Genomic DNA, 25,002 nt, shown 5'->3' with positions numbered 1-25,002 from the left:
GAAAGTATCATGAATTGGCTTTCTCGTCCGGAGGGTCCTCCGACGAGTCGGGGGTCGGGATGGTCGGGCGTGGTTACAATAAGAAACCGATCGGCGGCGATCGGAGAGTTTCTGACGAGATAACGTTCACGAAGCTTCCCCGAAAAGTTAAAACTTCCGAACCCCGTAGAAAAAGGGGCAATAAGAAAGCGGAGAGGCCCCACTAGGATCGTCGATGGCATCATCCCTATTTGCGGGGAACGGTGTAGATTAGATGTGGATACGGGGAGTGACAGAGTTGAAAGCCACAAAGAGCATCAAGCTTGAGCGACGCGAACCAACAATGTAGGGTCCGGCAACTGAGTTTCGAGCTTCCACAAAACGAAAAAGTTTCCGCTACACCGGAAGAGCAATTCTTCACTATACGGGAGTTCGGGAATATTGTACCTATTCATGTAAAGAGTCCTGCCTTGGACTGGGCGGAGTGGTCCCCCAAGGGGCGTTTTTTTACCGGCCTTACGATCGCTGGCCACAGATGCGACCTTGTGGAATTCGATGAAGTGCGTTGCAGGAAAAGCGACAGCTTTGGCGCGTGTGCCAGCCACTCTTGGAGCTGTGGCCATGACTGCTATGTCGGCATGCGTGCCACTGTACACATGCGAACCGAGCACTAGAGAAGATGAGGGCCAGAGGGGGAATTCCCTGTGAGCGATGTAGACCGGTAAATCTCATATCGAGGGACATGGTGTTGCCGTCTCCACCTGGTCCCTCGCGAGTCGTTCAGGTTTGGTGGTTGGACAGGCGACTCTGAGATGCCAGAAGCAGCCTAAGAAACAGTAAGGGGAAGTAGGGGGCTTTTATATTTAACCATATATCTCGAGAAAGCTGTTTTGTCTTAGCTGCAAGCCTCTAAGGTGTCTAGACTTATATGAGATATAAGTTAAAATCTCGGTCTCAATTTGAATCTCGACGGACTCCGAACGTCATCTTCAAGGACGGGTATGCTGCGCGTGCACTCTAAGTTGGATTATACCCTTCCACATCTTACTTAGGCTCATCCCAACTTATTTGTTTTCTAGGAACCCACTCATAATTCTGGTTTAGTCTATCTAGCGAATAAGCTCCAGGATCTCCTCCTCTATTCTACGGAAACAGTCTAGCATTTCCGCCTCTTTCTTAAGAACCTCCACCCGATTTTTATATGTCTTATTATCTAAAACGTCGTATACTGCCTTTCGAACATCCTCTACACGGGGTCTGGCCGTCCCCAAATCCACCCCTATCCCAGAGAATTGGACACGACGCGCGTTTTCCGGCTTATCCTGTCCCTCTCCGGCCGCGACCATCGGCACGCCATGGGCGATTCCATGCGTCACAGCTCCGTAGCCCGCATTATGTACCCATACATGCGCGTATGGGAGTACAGCATCATATGCGAGATAGTCAGCCACTCGGGCGTTAACCGGTAACTCGATCTCCGCCGGTAGAGTGGCGCCCTTTCGACCCAATATAGCAACCACAAGCACGTCCGGCCGCGTCGACAACGCCTTGATCGTAGGAATAATAAGATCATGTGGGTCGTACTCGACTGTCCCCTGTGCCACTACAACAAGCTTCTTGTCCTTAGAATTCGTACGAACTTGGACGACCTCGTCCCACCAGTTCGGAAGAGTACTCTTCCCATTCGGAGGCGGCAAGGTTGGGACGATCCCAACAAACTTCAACAGTGCCGGCCAGTCGCTCCTCGGGTAATAGAAGCTTGGCACACCCAGTTGCAGGATTCCGGCGTGGCAGAGGTAGTTCGCGCCACTCATAAAAATACTGTCGACACTGCGCCTAGCACCCGCTTCTGCCAACTTCGCGTCAAGAAGCTGGCTCAGGGAGGCGCTCTTGATAGCCCACCGGTCCCAGTATTTTTCGTTGCTTTGGCGGCCGGACGGCGATGGATCGAAGGCCAACAAGCACCCGAAAGGTGGCAGGTCAACACTGCGAATGAGAGGAACAGTGACCGATAGGCAGAGGCTTATCGGCGGCTTGATCTCGTCAGGCAAAGTAGCACCGTAGTACATGGGCATCAGCCCGTGGAAGAGCGCCTCGCAAATGATGATGACCCGTCGCGTGGGGTCACGTTTGTGTAACTCAGCCAGGGCGTCCTTGACGCTTTGCCACTGCCCGGGGATAGCTTCCAAGCATTGAGAACGCATGTCCACGAGGGCGCGTTCTTGCCAGGGCAGTGAGAAGTAACCCGGGACGGGCGGGTCGGGGTTGCTGGTGGAGTAGTACTGCAGATCGTCCAGATCGACCTCGGGACATAGCGGGAGGAAGGTTGCGCCGGTCGCGGTGATGCGACACCTGTGAGCGGTCGGCCCCAGGAAGAAGACGGGCCATCCAAGGGAATGCAGCGCAGCAGCCACGCGGATGGCAGGGGTTAGGTGACCAGTGAGCGGGTGACAGAGAAGAAGGATGAAAGGACGTCGACTGCCAGAGTGTCCATCGTTGCCGTGCATGATTCTTTTGCGGACTACTACGCAATGGTCCTTGTGTAAGAGGGCGACGAAATTTAATTGCATGAAAAGAGGATACTTTCGATGTGTGTGATGATATTTTTTACGGATAACGGATAAATTAGTGTGTGAGGTCTTCTTATTAACTTCTTCCTCGTTCCCAGCCCCTCTTTGAATGGGAATGCATTTCGTGGGCTCAAAGCAAGTCCGCTATTGGACGAATAAATAAATGAATAAATGCCCCCCACACCGTAACATGCGAGACTTTGTTCTCTGGGCAACTCCCACCCCCTTGAGATCATTGCGGGCTCAAAACGTCTTCGCCTTGCTACGGAGGCAATGACTGTTTTCTTGGAAGTGGTTGAGTAGTTGGGGTTACTTGGGGGGCTGGCCCCATTTGCAGACGGAAGAGCCCTTTGGTGCGTTGGATAACGGTCGAGTCAAGTTTCCAGAGAACATGCATCCCTGAATACTAATACAGGAAGGTCACCAAGGAAGGGCTGATGGCTTGAGATGGACGGGAGAGAGAGAAAACTCAGTAGTTCAGAATAAATTCAGGAATCTTGGAAATTGATCTTTAAGCTGTATTTCGTATGTAGCCAGCTGTCCCTCAGTGTCCCCAAAATTTAGTCATATTCATAGCACAAATCGCTGATATCCATGACCTCAGCGATAGTCCTATCCTCGACGATGCCGTACATCTCCAGCAGATGGTCCAGAGTAGTGTCATTACCCGGATCTCCAATAACCTGGGGTTCACTAATAGCAACAAAAATTAGCTTTCCCGGACGTCACCTTTACCGGCCGAGGCAGTTAAACTTACGGGACATCATCAGGGCGGATCATGCCCATGAAAGCACCTCCTCCGCCACCACCGAATGGCGGAGCTGGTGCCCCTTCTGGATCTCCTTCTGGCGGATTTTCGGGATCCTCAGGGATAGGGCCGTCTCCATCAGGACCTCCAGGAAATCCAGGGAAATCTCCTGGAAACCCGGGGAAGTCAGGGAAGTCTCCCCCAGGGAACCCACCTCCAGGGAACCCTCCTCCAGGGAATCCTCCACCCAGTCCACCACGATTGTTTCCTCCGATCGCACTCAAGCGAGTTTCGGGATCTTGTTCCTGCCACTTGGCCCATAGTCGATCTAGCCATGTGTGATGAAGCATGAAGAGCGGGTCCCCGGGGCTGGAAATTGGGTTTAACATCTACCGTTCCTAAGAGTCAGTAAAAACTCGGGCCGCCTCTTTTTTCTTCTTTTTTACACCAGGTTCAAAAGTTGGGAACGCACCTGGGCCCCGACGCCTCCGTGACCTGCTCCATGAGGGCCACCTTCAATGCATGGCCAGAAGTCCATGAAGTCAGTCATGTTCATGCACCGCTCGAGGACACTCTCTTGAGCAGAGGTGCTCGCACGATCGCTTATCTGACGCTGGATGCAATGATCACTGATTTCGTAGCCCGGGCCGAGAGGGTTGGTGTAGTTAGCGAACGGCCCGTCCTGGATGCACTGGGAGTCGCCAACACCATTGCCCCCAAAGCCGAGTTCGGGGTCAAAGAGTATAGATTTCGAGAATGCCCCAGCGTCAAGCTCTTCTGCCCAGTATCTATTTATCGCGTTAATTTCCTTCACCTGTACCCGAAATATGCTCCGACAAAAGACTCACGGCTGGCCGGCCTCGTAACCGCATTCGGTTTCGAGGGCATACTCATGGGCATACACAAAGAGGCGGTGAAACGGAAGAAATTGACCCTACTCAGCGGTATGCGGACCAAAATTAGCAAAATCGTGAAACGCAAAAAGGCGGCTCTCATACAACGAAGTGAGCGATTTCGGCCTGGAGGACATGAATGGCTTGGAAGTCGTCAAATTTTGTCCTGCTACCACGAAGGTCGCTGGTGGAAGGCGTGTTCATCAGGCAGAGTTCGGCTTCGATGTATGTCTGCTTCTCCTCGTCAGAGAGTGAGTGCCTGAGCAAGCGAGATACCATCAGTATACGTTGATCCACCTGTTATCCTCTTCCCTTTCGTGTTAGAGTCTTACCAAGAGCGTCGTTTCTTAGTAGATGTACAGGCAGCGGTCTCCTGTCTTTCCTGGATGGCCGGCGCCCCAAGGGCAGTGCCGGCGGCCAAGAAGCTCACGACTAGGTTGCGCAGCGAAAGAGCCATAGTTCGTGGAATCGCCCAATGAGCTTGGCTTGCCAATCTGGAATAGTCGAGAGGGAGTTCTCGAATCCATCGTGACTCGATATCGCACCTGCCCTGGGGATATATACTGTCGCAGTTTAGCAGAGAAGATAAACGATGCACTATTAATAGCGGTTATTATCCTCTTGATGAGTAACGCGTAATTAGCGACCATGCGATTCGCCGGGCAGTATTATTAGCGAACGTAATTATCCTTGCTGTCGAGAAGCCTCGTGGGCCACGTCATTTTAATCAATATATTCAGCAAAGAGAAGACGTTCGCTTTTCATATTCATTCTTCCAAGCAGACAGACGAACTGTTCCGCGACGGCCACGCGGCTTAATATGGATCGTGGTTGGAGGGAATAATGGGTATTATATCATCCCCCGTTATATGTCAAGTTTTCACAAACCGAAGAAGCTGGGAAGCAAAAACAACAGTCGTTGTCGGGTCAAAATAACGTTTGATTCAGTCGTGACTCGTGAGAGAAGGCAGCGCTTTATATTAACCCCGAATCCTGTATTCAGGATTACCAGGAACCCGTGCTCTTTCTTCCCGCCCCTCTGCTCCGTTTTCGTCGTCATTGATGTTGAGGGTCCGGTAGATTTTTCGGCAAATGCGAATCTTAACCCCGCAGTAGGTCCACGATCAACTACATCAGCGACAGGTGCTCCTTCCAAGATTTGTTATGCTTTGCAAAAGTCTAAACAGTGTTTCGACATCGTCAACTGTTGGGTTACCTGAGTAAATGATACGTACCCCGATCTTGGCACCCACGCGTCCCTCTTCGCCTGGCCGGTTAATGTGTGAATTGAAATCGAGTCTCCTCTTCACCTTGTCAGTCGTCATCTCAGGGTGGTGATGCTGCTGTTCGTGATAATACATGACATGCCATTCTTGTCTTGTCTTGGGGAAGTTGAGTCCGGTTTCGCCACACTAATTAGTAGGCCTTAACGAGGATATTATTAGACGCAATGTTCGTCGAGGCAGTGTCCACAAAGTTAATGTCACCACCCTCATAGCGAGGGATGTCGTTCTCGTAGTACATATTTGACGCTATGATACCTCCAGTTGACACATCAGGCGGCATGTAGCTGGCAAAGACGGTCCGAGAGCTCACATTATGGAATTTTGTGAGTCCCCCCTAATAGCCGACTTGAATCTGGTGAGTTACAAAGGAGCATGTTAGCTCGTACCGGGAGCATGGTGGAAGGCTGGGGAGGGTGTTAGATGGATATATCTTACGAGGAGTAAAATCGAAGATCAGTCGGGACCCTAGGCTACCGAGCGCTTAATCTTAGTGTAATTGATGCGTGCATAGACTAGGTGAAGGGCGGAGGGAGCAGCCACACTGAGTTAACGTGGTCATGAATATAATCGCCCCCTTTTTCGGATGATTTCAGCTGTATAAGCAGTAAGTGAGCACTATCGCAGCAACCACATGGGGGAAGAACATTTGTGGGGAAAGCTGTCGAACAGAGTTCCTTGGAGTATTGAAGTTGGCAGGGTTGAAAGACTGTCCCATAACAATCCAACGGCAAAAAGTGGCAGTAGACCGAAATGCTTTAAGTTTTTCCAGACAAATCCGGGCCTTACGGATTGTCGGTATTGTCGGTAATGCAAGTCACCCTCTGGTCCGTTAAAGGTGACGCGGTCAATCATGGTCGTCTTCCTTTCTACTTGTATTGGTTTGTCAGTTAGCACAATAGCAAATGTCTAAGGAGGACAGCTTCCAAGCTTACAAATTATTACATTATATTCTTTTCCCCAAACCTAATGGGAGGTGTGAACCGGCGGAGCCGCATCGTTGTAAAGGCCAACAGTCCGTAGATCCAAGTTGGGTTCATGAGCACCTCGTTAACCGACAGTTCGGAAAGGTACAAGCCTCGAGAAGAAGTAGTAATCTCCCACTAGCGTGTCCTTGGAGCCCCCAAGATGAAGAATGCCGACGACGGGGACCGGGCGGTGATGCCGGAAACAGACATAGCGATGAAGAAGAAGCTGAGTCCCGTTCAAAGTTCACGCGCATGTACATAATATTCTTACTCCTCGTCCATGAATCTTAACTCGCCACGTAATATGTGGCCAGTCCAAAGGGTACTTGCGCTTTTTGGGATGATGTTATCAAAGGCCCGGTCTCCTCGAGCATCAGCACGCTTGCTCCAAGCACTCTCCTGAGATTTGGAACATCGCAACACAGCCGAGTTTATAGGATGTCATCAAAGTGTTGACGATTAACTTCAAATTCAACTGGAGAGCGTCAGTCTTGGAGGGAGCAGGGCAAATGGGATTGCAATGATTAAGTTGCAAAGCAAAGGTTGCCAAACTAAGCACGCTCTGGACTAAGTAGATATAACCCGTCAGCCAGGTCCTACTTAAGCCTGCAGATCCTTGTGGGCCTCCTTAATCATGTCAGCACCCTTTTCGCCGACAGCGGAAACAGAGTTCTGGATACGACAATCCGGAATAATGGGAATGACAGAAGCATCGATAACGCGCAAATTCTTGACACCGTGGACCTTGAGTTTGGGATCAACGACACCCTGGCCAATGTTCTTGGACAGGCGGCAAGTACCAGTGGGGTGGAACGCCGTTTGGCCACGGTCTAGGACCGCGCGTTCCATTTGCTTGTCATCGTCGAGGGGCATGTCCCATGGATATTCGGCAACCACGATATCCTTGAAGCCCTCGCCCTTGGTCAGGACGTCGTAGATGAAGCGAATTCCCTCGCGCATGCCGATAATGTCAAGGTCGTCGGCAAAGAAGTTCAAGTTGATGGCGGGCTGGGCAAGGGGATCGTTACTCTGGAGAGTCACCTCACCTGGGCCAGAAACGGGGCGGACGAGATCGACGACGACGGTGATATGGTTGCCCTTCTTGGGGGTTGGGAAGTGCCACTGGAAGGCCGAGCCGAACATGCAGACAAAGTCGAGCTCGAAATGAGGCTGGCCCTCGGGGGAGAAGGGATCCTTGCTGCCATTAGCGGCCTTCCTCTCCTTGTAGAGCGGATCCTTCTGAAAGTAATCATCAATTCGAGGGAAGCCAAGAGCTCAAGGAGACCAGAGGCCTTCGGACCGGTCCTATTCTTTTGTACGTCTCAGCTGCAACGCTAAACTTTGAGCTCTGACGGAGAAGGTGGTCGTCGGCACCGTAGCCATCCTTGACCTGGAGGACGAACGGGACACCCGGGTGGTCAATCAAGTTTTGGCCAACGTGGTTAGACTCCACCAAAGTCCTGATGCCATATCGTTCGAGCTGGTCCCTTGGGCCGATACCGGAAAGCATAAGCAGCTTAGGGCTCTCGAAGACACCCTCGGAAACGATGACCTCGCGAGTAGCGTAGAAGCTCTGCTCACCACCGTTGGGACCAATAACGACGACTCCCTTGGCCGTGAGGCCAGCGTCAAGGATGATGTTCTTGGCGTGTGTGTAAGCCAGGATGGTGATGTTGGGCTTGTTCTTGACGAAGAGATACGATCCGGAGCGCTGTCCCTTGTAGATGGTATCAAGGCAGTGGGTAAGGCCAATCATTTCTCCGTCGTAAATGTTCTCTTGAATCTTGTGGCCGCGAGAGACCCAGGCCTTGGTGACACGGTCACGGAAGTCGGCAAACTCGTCGAGGAGCTCGGCATGGGAGACCGGCAGGGGTCCACCCTTGCCCACTTTCTGGAGATCCTTAGAGTACAAGCCAAGGTCGTCATGGTATGTGGCACTCTTGCGGAGGTAATGAACGAGGGGATCCCAGGTCCACTCCTGGCCGCCGAACTCAGCCCATCTGTCGAAGGTGGGCTTGCAGCCAGGCACCCAGGTGAAGTAGTTCAACGAAGAGCTACCGCCCAGGACCTTACCACAGGTGTTCGGCTTTTCAATCCTCTCATAATCGTCACGACGGACCAGAGTTGTCTTGTAGCCCCAATCGTAGTCGGAGCCACGAAGTTCCATGGCGGAGGAAGGGGTAGTGATGAGCTCTTCATTCTCAGGGCCACCGCGGCCAGCCTCGATGACAAGGATGCTGACGTTGGGGTTCTCGGCAAGACGGCCAGCAACACGTTGCCAGCGGTGCCTCCACCGACGACAATGAAGTCAAAGTGAGCTCCGTCTTTTGGGGCAGGCATGATGAAGGATATGAATGATGGTGGTGGAAAGGTTCTTGGATTGATTGTCTCTTGACTGACAAGTTTTAATGAGAGCCTGTTTGTGAAAAGGAATCTCGATCACAGGGATAATCTCAAGTTTATATATTGAATTTTGCTTCTAGTTTCTCTACGCCTCGTGCGTTTCCTGCGTCGACATCCTCTACATCGACGTCCTTCACATCCATCTTTGTCAAGCTTTTCGACGTAATTGATGGTAATAGATCACCGCCCCGGCGTACAAACACCCGTTATCGATCCCACGAAGCTTAGACCCAGGGTCCGGGGTGACCATTGACTTTCCCACCTCTATCCCACACTTCCATCCTGTCACTTTTGCCCTCCCTTCGCCCTCCGTCGCTCATCGTTGCCCATCTCCGCATGCTTTGGACTGACGATCCCAGAACTCCGTCGAATCTGTGGCTCCAGCTCCCTGTCCGAGCTTCAGCATTCTCAGCCACGGTCGAACAGGCCTGGGTGCATCCTTTAACGGTGGATAAACCAGCCAGCGCGTATACGAGCGAGGAAACCTTGACCATTGCCTAGAAGAAAATATGTCAGTATCAGTACCTCAACAGCGGCGCATATGTTCTAATTGGGGGAGTAAAAATCTCTTACGAAGGTTCGTTAACTAGATCCAATAAGGCTTGGAGTTTGTCTCCCTAGTTTTCTAAAATTGTAGGCTGCTTGATAGTTGGGTTTGAAACCCTGTTTATCTTCTCCGGTAGTGTTATCGTGTATCAAGGAAGGATGATAAGGCCTCGCTTTATATACTCGCGAAGCTTTTGAGTCTAGCAGCGAATTATTACTCGAGAACCCTGTCAACGCACTCCGAGCCCTTCATTTTGGGGTCACGAATTCAAAGTAGATAGGTGATCCACTTGCAAGAGAATGAGCCAAGGGCCTTCGCTTCCCAAGACTCGAGACACGCTCTTAGCCAAACGTATTGCCAGTTGCTTTCCTTCCCCGTTATAATCGAGCATAGCGAGGCGAACTAGCACATACGGCCATAGCTCGCAGAATATTGAGGGTCCCGTCCGCTCCCCTGTACACAAGCTGCGAAGCGCCGGACTAGTAGTTGGGTCGGTGACGACCAGCGAATCCCCGGTGTTGTATGTTTCTTTAAGTTTTTTTTTCCCCCTGTTTTCCTCTCCTTTTCCCTTTCCGTTTTATCCCCTTCGCCCCAAGTGGGTGAGACGATAATGATCCGTCCTCACGCTCCTCCGTTGGCTTAATCCTACTTACAGAGACCCTCTCAACGCATTTCCTTCTACGTTTATAGCTAGTTGCTTTTTTTTTTTTTTTTTTTTTTTTTTTTTTTTTTTAGATACGAACCTTTGTGCTCTTGACTTGAACACGGGAATTGATTTCGGCGCTTGGTTCCACTATAGATTCTACGCCAACAGGACAAGGTACAGCCGTAGCATCTCTAAAACTAGCTAGGAGTATTGGAAATGATCAGGCCGTGGCACCCAACTGTGAGGCTAGACATATCGGCCAGGATTTGAACACGATAACTACAGCGATTTCAGTATTCCTTAGTTATTCTTACTACGTTTTCAATTTTTTTTATCTCTATCTAGTTGATGGGAATAAATTTTTTACGGGTTGGGTAGAAAAGGGAAGAAAAAAGGAAAGTCTCGATGTTGTTTCAAGATCTAATCTCTAAGAAGGCTGAAGAATTATACTAATTCTCTAAACCGAGGCTGTTGAGAGTTCGCAATGAAATTAACACAATTCAATATTTACGCTGGAAGTAGATGTAGCTCAAACTGATTTCCATAGCAACGACCGACGGGGCAAGGGATCGCTTTTGCACGTCCCATCTTGATTGGCCCTCGCATCTCCCCATTCTTGCCTCCAATGACAAAAAAATACCTGGTCAGATGAGAAACTACTCCACGCTCCTACGTTCCGAAATCCAGAATTTCATCTCCCAGCTTAGGTGGCTACCCAAGAAGCGGATTAGCCCCTCTTTCAGCCCGGCCTTGATTTCCGCCAAGGTCGACTCGCATACTAAACTCATTCCAACTCTGGAGAAGCGGACGATGGTCCACCACCTGGGTATCCGCTCCAAGGAAAAGAGCTTTGGCTTCTTCCCTCAGGTGATATCCGCTCGCGACGGTCATGAGAGTCCAGAAATCATTGTCAAGTCCCCTTCTTCGTGGAGCTATCTTGGCCCACTACTGCACCCCAGCCGCGATTCTCTCCCCGAGTCGCTCCATCGCTGGTTGAGAGGCACTCTCGAAGGAGAGCTACTTCCATCGCTCATCGCTTTCCTCATCCGCATAAATGAGTTTTTGCAACAAAAAGGTCTCGGGCATTATTGGCTGACGATACGCGCAACCAACGCGACGTCAGAGTACGACTGCCCTCGATGGCATAACGACGAGTATTTCTTCGACGGGGAGCCAGAATCAGAGGAGGGGAACTTCGGCAGGTGGATCCACTCTATTCAAAAGGCATTGCTTATGCCTTCCTCGCTCGAGCACGCCACGAACTGGAAATTATGTGGAACTATCGTGGGGCCCTCGACGCTCTTTATTCCGGAACCGCACCAGATGGAAGCCCGCCAAGTCCGGGACCGTGTTCGACAAGAGTGTAGTAAAGACCACGTCTGCCCGTCTATCCGGTGCGTTGGATGTGCGACGGCAGCCGAGGCTGTACGCCATAAACTTGGCGAGGACTACGTTCGATTCGGCAGCGTGCAGCCTCAAAAGGGACAATTTGCTTTTTTCCGCGTGGGATCGACCGAAGGGGCGATGCATTCGGAGCCGAAGATGGATTGTGACCGCATCTTTGTGAACGTTGTCCCTGGCACGGAAGATGAGCTCAAGGCTCTTGCTTCGAAATGGGGTGTTGAATATCCTAGGTCATGGAGTTTTCGGGTCGTGGATCAGAGACGGGGCTATGTCGGAGACCTTTGTGAACTCTAGGTGCGAGCTTATTAATATAAAGCAGCTACATGAGTCCCTGAGCTACGCTTGATGTTGACGCTGGTGAATTGGTTCTGATAGAACCTAACGGCGCTGGCTGTCCACTTCCATATGACCAACAGTATCCGCGATGAGACACAAATGCTGCCACTTGTCAACGCAAAATCAAGAGTTAATCCAGCGGATGAGGTGGACGAGAATGAGTCAAGGCCGTGGAGGAATCTTAGCCACCTCTCAGATTCAAGGTCTTTGCTACACCTCAGCAACATTCATATATCTTAAGATGACTTCACGATGTGCCCGAAGAGTCTTTATTCAAATGTGTCGCTACTGAACTGCTCAATCTCCGGACTTGAGATCAAGGCATACGTAATTGACACTGAACTTGTGCACGGGATCCCTCACCTTGAAGAGAAGACGCTTTGACTCGACCCTTCCTTTCTTCATTCCCTGTAGGTTCTCAATTATATTGCATCGAATCCTTATACCACATGAAAATGTGACACGTCAGACTGCCATGCAGGGAAAGCCCGCGGCGGAGCAAATCGGAAGAAGGGGAATTCTCCACTTCGTCAGCAAGATGCCTGCTCTTATGTTCCTTCTCATATTTCAGGAGGCGGTGGAACTGCACGGCGTCCGCCCCGGTGGCTTTATATCCAACGGTTACGGGTCCGTTATCGTACGCGGTATGGATGAACATCCAGGAAGCCAATCACTTCCGGAGTTATTCCATCCTTGCAGCGGGTCGCATGGATCTGTGATGCAGTGCAACGCCCCGCTTGTTTGAGCGAGGCAGTACGAAGTTCTCTTTGGGGTCTGGCAGGTATCAGGGGATTCCCGGAATGATCTCGCCCAACTATAAAATCGACCAAGTCAGGACAGCCGACGAAAAAAAAAAAGAAAAAGAAATATGTTAGGGAGACAGAACCGGACGAAAACACCTGTTCGTTCTCTTGCACAAGGTCATGATGCTGGCTCATTCATGGCAAGTGGCATCGGTCGCCGCGGGCAGTGTTGCGATCGCCGCAGTTGTGATCAAGTATCTTCTTTCAACTCGACGGCCGAAAGATTACCCGCCCGGCCCCCCGACTATCCTCGGTATCGGAAACCTTCACCAAATCCCTCTCAAACAGCCATTCTGCCAGTTTCACGAGTGGTCGAAGACATACGGCGACATCATCGGGCTCAAGGTCGGGCCAGCAAATATTGTTGTCCTCCACAGCCCTGAATATGTTCGCGAGCTGTTCGACAAGCGCGGCGCTATTTACTCCGGTCGTCCGTATAGCTACATTCCCGCTGAGCATGTTTTCCGCGAACACGGTGACAAGCACATTCTGAATCTCCAGAATGGGGTCTTTCTCCGGCGGTGGCGTGCAGCTGTCGCACATTTTGTCGGTCCCGTCGGTCTCAAGCAAAGCCTCCGCTTCCAGGAGGAAACGGCATCTACTCTCATGTACCGGCTTCTCCTAACAGAAGGCCACCAAGACTCGCTGGACCACATCAAGCACTGGGCCCTAGCCACGCCGCTCCTCGCCATTACTGGTCAACGCCTCGAGGACCGGGGTAAGGCTTTCGCCGACCGGTTTTTCGATGCTCAGGAGAAATGGCTTGAGCTTCTTGAGCCAGGGAATACCCCACCCGTCGACATTTTCCCATTCCTCCGATGGATCCCCGAGAGGTTGGCTGACTGGAAAACCAAGGCACGAACTGTGCGGGAATACATGTTTGAAGAGTATTTCGGGTATTTGAAAACGGCTAAGGACCTGCGTTGCGAAAATGACAATCAAGGAAGCATTGCTGACCTCGAGTGCTTGATGACAAAAATTCTTGGCGATGCGGACAAGGATGAAGGAAAAGGAAAATCGTTTACGGATGACGAGGTGGCCTACCTGGGTGGCGGCCTCCTTGACGCCGCTGTAGACACTACTTGGGCCACCATGATGAGTCTAATCATGTTTCTGACCGCGCACCCTGATATTCAAGAAAAGGCATTTGAAGAAATCAACCAAGCAAGCCCTACAACGCCGCCCACCGCTGATGTTCTCGACCGGCTGCCCTATGTGCGAGCCTGCCTATCCGAGGTAAGAAAAACCAAACCCGTTCATCCGTTTGTTATTGTTATTGCATTGCCGTCAAAGCCATTGTTGCGGGGAGCTGACTCGAGATTGGGACGGCTCGTGGTTCCTAGACATTCCGCCTCCGCCCGCCAGCTCCCAATGGACTCCCCCACGTTCTTGACCGCGACGACACCTTCAACGGATACAAGATCCCCAAAGGGACCACATTGCTTGCAAACGTCTGGGGAATCCAGAGAAACGCAGACGACTACGATGATCCGGAGGAATTTAGACCCGAGAGATACTTGTTACACCCTCTCGGCCTCAAGCCTGGCCTCGAAGCTGCTCACGGGCGGAAGGCGACATACACCTTTGGGGCGGGCCGTAGAATCTGTCCCGGAGAGCAATTTGCAGAGAATTCCGTCCTTATGACTGTAGCTAAACTTCTATGGGCCTTCCAAATCACTTCGCCCGAACCGCTTAATCTCTCCGTCGAAACGGGATTTCACACAGGCTTGGTTTTAAGCCCCATGCCGTTCAATGTCGATTTTGTTCTGCGGGACGAGGCGAGGAGACACGCTATTGTGCTTGATTATAACGGCTCCTTATCTGGGACAGGTCTGAATGCCCACAACAGTCATTAAGGCCAAATTGTTTGTCTTGGGGCGGCCAGGAGTTGAGAAAATGGAATACCTGAAGTAAAGCCGAGTGTCTGGGTTTGAGGTCATTTATTACCCCAGAGCCGGACCCTCGGTTTTGGCCTCCTTGGCTAAAATCCAAATAGATTGCAAGGCGAAGATCATATTCGGCTCTTCTTCTATACACATTTTTCGGGGGCCAAATCCCGCGATTCCCGTCCCAAAGTAGTGAGTCTCACATCGAGTGCAAGAATCTCGTCGCGACAAACATGAACGCGACGAAAAAAAAAATGGATCGGGAACCCTGGAAATATAGCTCTAACGCATGGAGTCTATGATGATTAACTGGTTTATATTAATGTTCTCTTCTCCCTCCTCGAATTAAGCCCTCTAGTGAGCCTAACCTAACTGTGGCTAATATGTGTGTGTGTGTGAGCGATGTGGCTAGCATGTGTCGAAGCTTCTATTCGGCGTGGTGTTGCACTTTGGCTTTTTGCATGGAAACTTCTAAACTCGACCCAGTTGATGATGCGGATGCCTGTATCCAAAAAATAAAAGAAACAAGAGAACGTAAAAGTGACGAAAATATAACACCCTCCCTCCCCATTCTGCACTGCGCTCGACCCTGTCGATGGAACAATAACTCGAGGAAGGCGATGCACTATCCGAGATCCCGGATTTATCAGAAGTCCCATAGCGTGCCGAATGCATGTAGGCCGGCTGCGAATTAGATTTCGTCAGACCATCAAGTATACCCTTGAAAAATACCGGGGACCCTATGACGAGAGGAGGGTGTGAAGACATACCTGCGGCGCAACCTTGCATCATCTCATCGTTGCCCTGCATGTTTGAGGTGATGAAGATAACCTCCGCTCCGAAGCTGTGCCATGTATCGACGAGGAGTTTGACAGTATCGGGCCGTCCGCCTCGTTTCTTCGAGTCCCAGAGGATCATTCGCTCGGGCTCGATGTGTTTATGGATTAAGCCCGAAATAGTCGGTCCGAAAGTCCTCTCCTGATCGGAGCCAATCCAAATGAGGAACCTAGAAAGAATGTCAGAGAGATCATCGCCACGGAAGATAATAAACATGACATACCAATTTGGACTCTGGATGCAAGTAGAAAGGGCAGCCCCGATACCAGTTCCGGTACAGACGCGGATTCCTCGCTTAAACATCGCGGATGCATGTCCAACACCGGCTGCACCATGTTAGCGAAGGGGCCCGGGTTTCAATGTTGGGGGCCAGAAAGTTACAGAAGACATACCAAACTTCAGCTCCCGAGTCCAAACGGCTTTTGGTGGATCGTCAACCAGCGCCTTCGTGAAATCTCCCTGTACGCCGCAAATCATGTAATGGCATCCGGATTTACGGCCTTCGCTGATGGTTCCAAATGCGTGGTACTCCATGACCGAGGTGCGGCTGATTCTTCCAAGGAGACCTTGCTGCATCCCTCGTTCAAAGCGGAGAATCGCGACTTTGGGCGATGGCTAAAATGCTAGATTAGTTCTATAAGGCTGACAGAAATGGGTTCACTTCCTCTCACGGGAGGAGGAAGAAACATACAATTTCAACTTCCACGGGGACCTTCCGAAGGGTGCACCACGGGATAAGGACGCTGAAGAGTCGTGAGCAGCAGTTCAATGTTATCAACTCGATAGGTAGGACCACGTACAATACTGTCATGAACACAGCAAACCAAAATTCTTGGGCACTGAGCAGCGAGTTCGCATCAGCTCTCCACTGCCCGAGTTTGATATCGTAGAAGTTTCCGAGGATCACAAAGATCCAGGTAGCCTAACATTGGTTAGTAAAAATCTCCTGGACAAAGTAGTGTCGACACGTACTGCTAGACCCAGCCATCCAATGAATCGATGGTGGCCCTCAAACACGTTGTGGTAGTTGCTAGTTAAGCAAAGTCAGCGGCTGCCTACGATACTGCAGGAATCTTGGTGATAAAGAGAACTAACTTTCGAACCCAGGGGAAGGCACTGAGAATGGAAATGAGCACAAGAACGTTCGTAATGATTCCAGCAACGACGACAGTGATATGCTGGACAGACATATGCCGAACGATATCGACAATCTTGAAGACCAGCCAGCTGGAGACTCCGTTAGTGCCCCATTCTCACGTTTGTTTGGATTTCGTCGTTGGCTTACCCAGCGCCGGAGAGGGCGCAGCCCGAGTGGATGCCTCCGACATGTTGTAAGACTGAAGTGACCGCGAGCTTGAGGAACAACGGAGCCCACTAATAAAAGGTCGATCGTTAGGGTATATTTCCCAAGGAGAAGAGGATGGTGGTGACATGTAAACGAAATGGATATACGAACGCTTCTCAATCCATAGATGGCAATGATGTACAGAATTCGCAAAAATAGTTCGTTTCGCATCAGGATGGCGAAGAGCAAGTTACCAAGCACCAACGCGCCAAGATGGTCCTCGGCGTACGGGAAGCGGCCGAGAGAGGCCAAAATGATGCCAGTTAAGTTCAGCGAGACGACAAAAGTGAAGAATTTTCGGTACGTGTTGAACCAAAGATTGAAGCGGATCCATCGACTGATCTTTGGCTTCGGCCTGGCTGGCTTCTTCGCAGGCTCCTCCGGGGCTTTAAATCCTCTCGGCCATGACAGCGATAATTCCGGCACGCTGGTGAAGGGCGTTATTCCCTCGTGGATGGGCGAGAGAGGCCACTGATTCGTGTCGATGTGCAGCGACTTCTTCTTGTCGGAGCGGGCGCTCGTAGGTCTGACCGGCACGCCGTTCGTCTTCTCATACAGACCCTTCTCTGCGTCGTCGATACTCTTGATTTCGTCGCTTGACGCGATAGACTTTTCCTCATACCATGGCGAAGACATGTCGAATTCTTCCCTGGGGGGATGTGTGGAAATAACGAGTGACTTGGAGCCGAGAACGAGAATTTGAGTGAGGACAGGGATTCTTCGGACGAAAAAAAAATGGAAAAGAAAAGAATGAAACCTCGAATCAATCGGGGAACATGCAGAAAGACCTGTGTTGAGCTAGTCTAAGTTGTTCTCCGGTCGCACCAGTGTCGATCGTTGGTCGATTATGGGTCGCAATGAAAATAAAGAATGAATAAAGACGATCTGGTAAGGAGGTCCTCTAGTTTCACTTTGTCGCTCTAGTCCTACAACGTTCCAAGATCCAGAGATCGCAACGTCGGTTCCGACAACCCGCGGGGGCAGTGGATAGTTGTTGCGAGCAGTGGCCAAGACGATGTGGGTTGGGTGGTGGGTTACATGGGGATCCGGGAGCTGATATTCCAGGATCATGAGCAGGGACGAGGCATCCACGTTTAAAGGGTCCCGTTGGAAGAGTAGGACCACGTCCGGCCAACTCCGGGAAGCAACAGGAAGACCCGGGACCAGGACCAGGGGTTGGTCGTGCCCAGTTGGGCAAGTGGAATATACCGAGCCTCCTGCCAAGGACAAATAAACTTCGTTCGCCGCCAAATAGGCTATGTGGAGTGTGGTAGACAGATTTGCCGGCTTGCTCGAGTGGGTTTAGGGTGAGGGACTGCACATTGCAAGGCAATCGCAGGCCGTGTTGGCCGTGTTGGCCGTACTGCCGAGCTCCATAGTCTTTCAAATGTGTCGTCAGATGGATATTTGAAGCGAAATTGTTATTGTTCATGCTCACTGGCTATACACGCTGCTATCTGCTACATGCCTACAGGCTGGCCCGCTGCCGTCATTTGTGCAATTATGTCTGGGTGGCTGTTGCTCCGCAGTCTCTGGCTGAGATCCATTAATGCTCCGATTATCCATATTAACCCCAGATTCGGGGGCGGAATCTGCACCTCCTCACGCTGACACGTGGGGGCCGGCAGAGTAGAATTCCTCTTTTTGCTTCGCTGTACTTCCATACTGAGCTCAGGAGATCTCTACGGTTATCGCTTGTTCGGACAAATGGGTCCAAAGGGGGAAGTATCGTTGCCAGATTCCCCTCCTTGCGAGTGCCAGCTGATAGCAGAACGGCGACATCAATATTGAACAAATCAGTTCACCACCACCTCCTCGATACTGTCACCACCACTACCGCCACCTCAATAACGATGTCTTACGATTTTTATACACTAGACTTACTATATATAGCGGCACTCCGGGGCCAGAGTTGCGTTCTTTCCCTATTTTTTCTCCTTTTTCCTCTTTCCTCTTTCGTATGAGTTCTCCTCCATTGAGAACCTCGATCCCGCCTCGCGTGGCGGTGTCAGGCCCTCGGATTCGGGGAGTTCGTAGGCAAAAGAGAATAAAACCCACCAACAGGAGAAAGTACTGGCTTATCCGGGGCCCCAGACGGCGGAACCGACGGGCCGGGAGGAGGTCACATTGGTCAGTCTTGTCCAAAGTAGGGCTCCACATGTTCCTCGCAGATTCCTGAATGGGATGCCTCGATGTCCGTGGTTTCTGTGGTTCCGTGAAGCCTCCCGCCAACCCAAATTCTCAACCCTCGAGTGAGACTCTGGGCCGCCCACACTCTTTTGCTTGGGAACCCTCCGTGCATTCCCCCATCCCACCCTTCACCCACGGCTCCCTAGCCCAAGCTTCCCCTGCCAAGCCAATGACGTCGAACACAGCGAACTCCGCGGCTGAGCCTTGTTCGTTTGCTCTGCAGATCGAGTGCATCCCCCTGGCACTCAACGCAACCTCGAGTATAATTTTTCAAGTCAGACAGGGCTGGATTTTCCCATGGATCATGGATCTTTCCTCGGCCCTTATCAGAAAACCTTATTCTTAGCGAAGAGATCTAAAACCCTGGACCCTAGAGGTGGTATTCGGAGCATTGCGGAGTCATCCTAGACGGTCCGATAGCCGAACCGTTCGTGGGTCACGGATGCTTAGAACATATTGTGCTGCATCATGTTGTGATCCAGAGACAGTTCTTCCACCATTTGACAATTTCCACCTTGGAGATATTCTGTGCCAAGAAGGAAAAAAAAAAAAGCGAGGAGGTGAGCAGCTGAAATGGGTCACGGCAGACTCTCACCTGTTCTCCCTAACGCGTTAATTTTCGCCCACTAGAATAGGACATGAGGGAAAAAAGGAAGAAGGCAAAAAAAAAAGAAAAGAAAAGAAAAAGAAAAGAATGGGGAAGAAGAAAATAAAAAGTGGAAAAGGAAGAAATAATACGGCCATTTTACCCTAGCCAGCCAAAGCACGGCTGGATCGTTTCACGAAGCAAGCCAAGACAAATTTTGCCACATATCCAATTTATTCGTCCACCAATCTTTTGCGTTTAATTGAATTGTATGATGTAAATATGTATCCCCGGGAGATAGATTTTGCGGAGAAGAGAGGCATTGTCCCCCAATCAATTGTCCCGCAAATCTAGGGTCTCGGCTTAATGCTTAATATGTGCATGAAATACTCATGTTAATGGTCGGTCTCGACTCTCGATGTTCCGCTTCCCCGCCTCTACGACAGCCCAGAGGGACAATAAGGTTAATGGACGTTTTCCGCTTCCATTACTTGTGCCCACTACGTTTTGCATCAGAGAGACGGTGGGTGGTTTTTTCGCCCCCAACGTCTGTGAGCATATCTTAGATTTACGTCGCATTGCAGAAAATTTCAGTCCATCAAGCGTCTTCTTGGTTGGTCTGTCGTAATGCAATGGGAAATTATGTCACTCGTATCTTGGATGAGCAGTGTTCAATAACAGTTGATCATTACATACAGACTATAGTATTGGAATATGTAGGCTTTCCAGTGTCCGCGTTAGAGGGTACTGTACTTTTATAGCACGTGGTCAAGTATGAAGCGTCTTGTTGGCCTTGATATTTAATGAGCTCCTTACCAGGCTACTTGTCCTTACCAGGCTACTTGTCCTTACCAGGCTACTTGGTGATGGAACCTATACTTTAGAAACTTCTGCCCGGAAAGGTGGGTTGCTTGAGACATGTGAAAATTCCAATCGTGGATATGATATTAATACTCGTTCAATAGCATCATATGTTAACCGTCAAATGTTTAGTCCCTTTGTTACGCACCCTATGAGCTCCGGCACACAAATCCATGGCCTAGACGTGATGTCTGTTAAGAATGGTGGGAAAAACCCGCTGACCGGAACGTTAAACACAAGTCGAATCCAAATGGTTGAAGAGATGGAAAGAAACAAGACTTTAAGATGAGAGTCGGGTGCATAAGAGGAAAGAAAAAAAAAAAAAAGGAGTGTGTTCAATGCTTCTCGGATATACCTTGATTCAGTTATTCAATGGACAGATGGCACCCAGGTGTCGTGTCGTATCAGTTATCACCTCCTGTGACACACCCTGGGGCTTTGGTATTCTCGTCCTTACGCCATGTCGGGCTGAGATTCAACGTAAGCTAGCCTACAGAAGTAAATGGTGAAACACTGCTCACAATAACATTCAACAGGAGGGGAAGAGTTTAAGGTGTGAACGAACGATCCGACTCTTAATCAAGATCCCGAAGGATATTCCTCTCATTAATCTGTGTCATTATGGCTATGATACTTGACATCCTTAACGAATACACCTCGCCAACAGTCCCAGCCAGGGTCCTAGTGTGCAAATCTAACTCTTAACTCTATAACCAGCTTTGCTGCGTCATCGGAAAAGAGGATTCTGGAGCAACCACCAAGTTTAATACGGGGTGAGACGGAAGTGTTGCCAGATTCTTGCTATCCGCTTACCGCCGCATTCACGAAGATGGAGGCTAGGTTAACGTTTATTCGAATATTGACCGCGAAAGAAAAGTGAATTCAGCCAGACTTACGAGTGTTCGTCCTCGCATCCAGAATGTATCTGAGCCATCCCAAAATTATATCAAAAACATGTCCAGTCAAGGTGATTCTGACTTTCAATTGCATGCCCTTCCTTGCAGTGTTCTTATCGCGCTCCTGAAGCCCACTGGCAAGCAGGGCTCTAGTATTTTGGGGACGGACACAGTTATCGCGTCATTACGCGACTAGGGTTATGCTAGGAGTGGGCCAGGCGACCGTGCAGAGGTCTCGTGGCACAGGAAAGCACCAATATTTGGCCCAATCAAAGCGGTGTTATTTATTGCCTTGGAGAAGGTGGAGGGTAAGATGGAGGACGATGAGGAAGTCGTCATGCCCCTAGCCGTTGATACCCCGGCGGTGGCTCCCAGGGACGTCTTTCACAGATATCTTACAAAAGAGTCGGCTCGACATTGACTGCCATGGGTAGAACGACTAATGAAACTGTGGCGTTAAAGTCAATAATAATGAGGAATAAACGCGGCGATTCGTGTATTAATATGCATGAAGGTTAGGAAACAAACATTCCCGCAGTAGGGCTGTACAATTTTATATACACAAGCTCCATTCTAGATGCGGACGGGATATCCGGGCGTTTCGTTCAATTGCCCCATGTCGTGTCTACGAACCTGGAGCAGGCCGACTTTCAAGACTAAGCCTTCTTAGATAGGAGATAAATCTCGCCCTCGCTGGCATTATCACTGCCGACGAACAAGCCACGGCCGGCGGGGTCCCAAGTCGATGCTGTGAGACGGAAGCAGTTGCTCATGGTCAAACCGTTAGCAGTGCAGCTTCCCGGGTTGGTGGCGCCGAAGATATCCTTGTATCCCTCTCGGCTGTCTGGGGCAGCGACGGGGTCGTATTGTCCGTTCTCAAGCTGGGTGAAGGGAATTTCGACAACCTTGAAACCAGTGGCAGGCTGACGATTCCATGAGCCGTGGAAAGTAACGTACATGTTGGTGGCGTTGGCGTCGAAGCTGTTCCAGATGGGAGCGCTATGTGCTTGGAAAGTGAGACGCGGCTTGATGGCTCGGTCATTGCAGCCCGCGTCCGTATTGCCACCCTGCGAATTGATGACGAAGTGGTCGCCGGTCTTCAGCTGGCCGTTGAATGGAGTGGGATCCCAGACGGAGAAGCAGTCGGGATAACCAAAGAATTGATCCCTGTCCTTGGTGGGATCACCAACTATAAACGGGTAAGGTGTTAGCGAGCTCTCTGGGAAAGGCCACGGATTGGATGGATTGTCGAAATTAACGAATGGGAATAGGTGACATACGGAAGTTCAGCTTCTCGGCCGGGTTGTCGATATGAATATCGGCTCCATTACGCCTAAAGTCCTACACCAAACGTGTTAGAAGACCAGAAAGCGTGTGCATTCGTCAGAGGGTGGATAAGAACTTACATCACCGCTGTTCTCGACACCCCAGACATGGCCATTGGGATCGGCCGTAAAACCAATCTCATTTCGGAGTCCCCAGGCAAGAACCTCGCCGTCGGTCTTGTAGTTGAATCCGTTGGCCGGGGCCTTGTCCATATCGAAGATCTTGACAATGGCTCGCCCCGTGGCTGCCTGGACCGACTGCATGTCCAAGTTCGAATTGCTGCCGACTTGCAGCATGACCAAGTTGGGCGACTTGGGCGAAACGAGCAAGTTCCGTGTGGAATGGATGCCCGAGTCCATCCCAGTGACGACCGTCTTCTTATTAGAAACTGTCCTCGTGGCCGGATCGTACGTCCACGACATCGCATTCCTTTCGGAGCTAGCATATAGCGTCTTGCCATCTGGGGTAAGAGCAAGGCCATGGTTAAGTGAAATATCAGAGATCAGCATAGTGGAGGCACTAATGCAGCCATTTTCGCCAAAGGTGTGGATCGAAATGCCCTTCCTGGCTTCCGACACGAGCATGTTGCCGAGGGGATCGAAAACGATCGTTCGGACGCCCTGGAGACCCCCGGCAATCTTCAAAAACTGCCAGCCTGGAGCGACAGTGTATTGCGGGAAGCGCATAGCGGAGACACCGGTGCATGTCGTTGGGACTGGGAGCTGCGGGACCTGGGCGACGACATTTGCTGCAACAACCCACAGAAGTTAGTTTGCACCATCACAAACAAACTGGACTTTGCCCACACGGTTGTGTTGAAATACGATAGATGGTTTTCACGTACCGGCGCCGAGAAAGACGGCCACAGCCGCGGTTACACTAAGGATGTGCATTTTGGAAGCCTGGGGCCAATAGTTCGGTGAGTGACAAGGCAGGCGGAACGCGACGCAGTGGACAACGGGACGACAGTCTGGGCAAAACTAATCTTGGCGAACCTCGAGATAGTTAAATAGCTCAGAGAGCCAAGTCTTTGCAAACCCACATCGACGGAAACACTTACTCCATTGCGGGGACGAACCCCTCGCCACGCGTCGTACGCCATTTACATTGCTAGTATTCGCCGGAGAGGGTTCTGGCGACCGGATAGGACGGCATAAATAAATTGGATTGGCTGATGCCGTCGATTTCTCCATTTCGATAGATTGGAACCGTGTCCAGAGGTTTTATGAGGGGGCAAATGAGAAGCTTTAGCCATCAGAAATTGGGCTTCGGCGGCTATAATCTCCCTATATTATCTGCGTAGGTCATCCCGTTACCTCGTCCCGTTTATCATCCTTTCTATATGGACCAATTTCGGCACCTAAAGCCGGAGTGCTCGGATCCAGAAAACCAGCCGCCGATTCTGCGACCACAAGTGGCAATGTGATTCCCAATAGAAGCTGTGTGGCTTCAGTAACCATTGTCCATGACTGCATACTGCGAGGGCCGAGCGACGGGTCTCGGATATCGGAATCCCTAAGACGTTATGACTTGTATCAAGATGTTTTTCGATATAAAGGCCGCCACGAAATCAAAGTCTAACTTTAATGGATCAATTCAACCTCGGTTGATACATGTATTCTCTCACTCGATTTCAGAATACCTATGACTGGCCACGTTAAAGGCCTTGGAAGATGGTAAAGGATCGTGAGATTTTTTTCCCACGCTTTCTTTTGCGTAACTGACATTGCTACCCCCCAGCCTTGATGTCTTTGTCCGGTTTGCTCAAGTCAAAGAATAGAGGGGCAGGTCCGATTTGGAGCTATAATATACTTTACCGAATTGTAGCCTGAACGAAAGGCAATAGGCCAATTCTAGAACTTCACCTGAGATTCTCCCGAACCCATAATACAGATATTTGTATGACGGAACGGCTTGGGTAAGTCAGCCATTGACGGCGGAATGCCTCAAGTGCTGTGTCGGCACGAGAAAATTAAGCGCCTTCACCGACTCTTCAGTCGCAGGCCCTCTGTTACTATCCTGGGCTGATCAGAGTTTTGATCATCATTGCCTTGGTGAGAGAATATTCATTCCCTATCTACCAGCCTTCCCCTTATCTTGGCATTCCTGTCCGACGGGTTTCTCTTTCCGATGCGGCAGCCAAACTTTGGTTCCTGTCCGATTATCCCCGTATATTGAATTGAGCCCATATTTAGCCCCAATCCCCGTGGACTCCCAGGTGCTTGGAAAGGATAACCCCCCCGTAAATAGAGTATTTCAGCTCTTGGCTGTCCGAGGAAAAACATTGGTTTCTCGAGTCCTAAGAATTAATCGAGATTGGAGGTTTAAGTAAGGCCGCAAGAAGAGGACTGAAACTTGATATAATAGCTAACGGAGACGCCATTCAACGTAGGGTTGTTCGATAACTCAACACTCCGTGTGCGTCAGTAATGATCCGGATCACTCGCAACCCAGTTGGGCTCAGAGACATTCCCAGAAGTATCACAATCGAGATT

At 50.5% G+C, this 25,002-nt stretch overlaps 5 protein-coding genes and 2 pseudogenes across 5 annotated transcripts; 2 read left to right on the top strand and 5 right to left on the bottom strand.

Annotated features, from left to right (window-relative positions):
• Positions 1-1,088: 1,088 nt before the first annotated feature.
• On the bottom strand, positions 1,089-2,486 carry SAPIO_CDS4184 (annotated as a pseudogene; the record flags this gene model as incomplete).
• A 623-nt stretch (positions 2,487-3,109) lies between these two features.
• SAPIO_CDS4183 (uncharacterized protein) lies at positions 3,110-4,647 on the bottom strand (the record flags this gene model as incomplete). The annotated part of the gene is made up of 6 exons (XM_016786795.1): positions 3,110-3,242; positions 3,307-3,686; positions 3,770-4,085; positions 4,146-4,231; positions 4,296-4,449; positions 4,523-4,647. 6 exons carry the CDS (start codon positions 4,645-4,647, stop codon positions 3,110-3,112), a joined length of 1,194 nt encoding a protein of 397 aa, XP_016643771.1.
• A 2,394-nt stretch (positions 4,648-7,041) lies between these two features.
• On the bottom strand, positions 7,042-8,781 carry SAPIO_CDS4182 (uncharacterized protein; the record flags this gene model as incomplete). Its single annotated transcript, XM_016786794.1, has 3 exons — positions 7,042-7,680; positions 7,742-8,662; positions 8,716-8,781. 3 exons carry the CDS (start codon positions 8,779-8,781, stop codon positions 7,042-7,044), a joined length of 1,626 nt encoding a protein of 541 aa, XP_016643770.1.
• Positions 8,782-10,685: 1,904 nt separating this feature from the next.
• On the top strand, positions 10,686-11,735 carry SAPIO_CDS4181 (annotated as a pseudogene; the record flags this gene model as incomplete).
• Positions 11,736-12,315: 580 nt separating this feature from the next.
• On the top strand, positions 12,316-14,436 carry SAPIO_CDS4180 (uncharacterized protein; the record flags this gene model as incomplete). Its single annotated transcript, XM_016786793.1, has 3 exons — positions 12,316-12,421; positions 12,726-13,816; positions 13,924-14,436. The coding sequence occupies 3 exons, from the start codon at positions 12,316-12,318 to the stop codon at positions 14,434-14,436; spliced, it is 1,710 nt and encodes a 569-aa protein (XP_016643769.1).
• A 676-nt stretch (positions 14,437-15,112) lies between these two features.
• On the bottom strand, positions 15,113-17,284 carry SAPIO_CDS4179 (uncharacterized protein; the record flags this gene model as incomplete). Its single annotated transcript, XM_016786792.1, has 10 exons — positions 15,113-15,150; positions 15,237-15,472; positions 15,527-15,629; positions 15,696-15,918; positions 15,995-16,046; positions 16,104-16,225; positions 16,276-16,333; positions 16,399-16,530; positions 16,589-16,677; positions 16,760-17,284. The coding sequence occupies 10 exons, from the start codon at positions 17,282-17,284 to the stop codon at positions 15,113-15,115; spliced, it is 1,578 nt and encodes a 525-aa protein (XP_016643768.1).
• Positions 17,285-21,837: 4,553 nt separating this feature from the next.
• On the bottom strand, positions 21,838-23,400 carry SAPIO_CDS4178 (Uncharacterized protein; the record flags this gene model as incomplete). The annotated part of the gene is made up of 4 exons (XM_016786791.1): positions 21,838-22,370; positions 22,462-22,522; positions 22,588-23,255; positions 23,352-23,400. The coding sequence occupies 4 exons, from the start codon at positions 23,398-23,400 to the stop codon at positions 21,838-21,840; spliced, it is 1,311 nt and encodes a 436-aa protein (XP_016643767.1).
• Positions 23,401-25,002: the final 1,602 nt, after the last annotated feature.

Source organism: Scedosporium apiospermum (genome assembly GCF_000732125.1).
Source record: "Scedosporium apiospermum strain IHEM 14462 chromosome Unknown SEQ_SAPIO_0090, whole genome shotgun sequence".
NCBI classification, from domain to species: Eukaryota; Fungi; Ascomycota; class Sordariomycetes; order Microascales; family Microascaceae; genus Scedosporium; species Scedosporium apiospermum.
The sequence above is the reverse complement of the archived record's forward strand: the minus strand, read 5'-3'. Positions and strand labels throughout refer to the sequence as shown.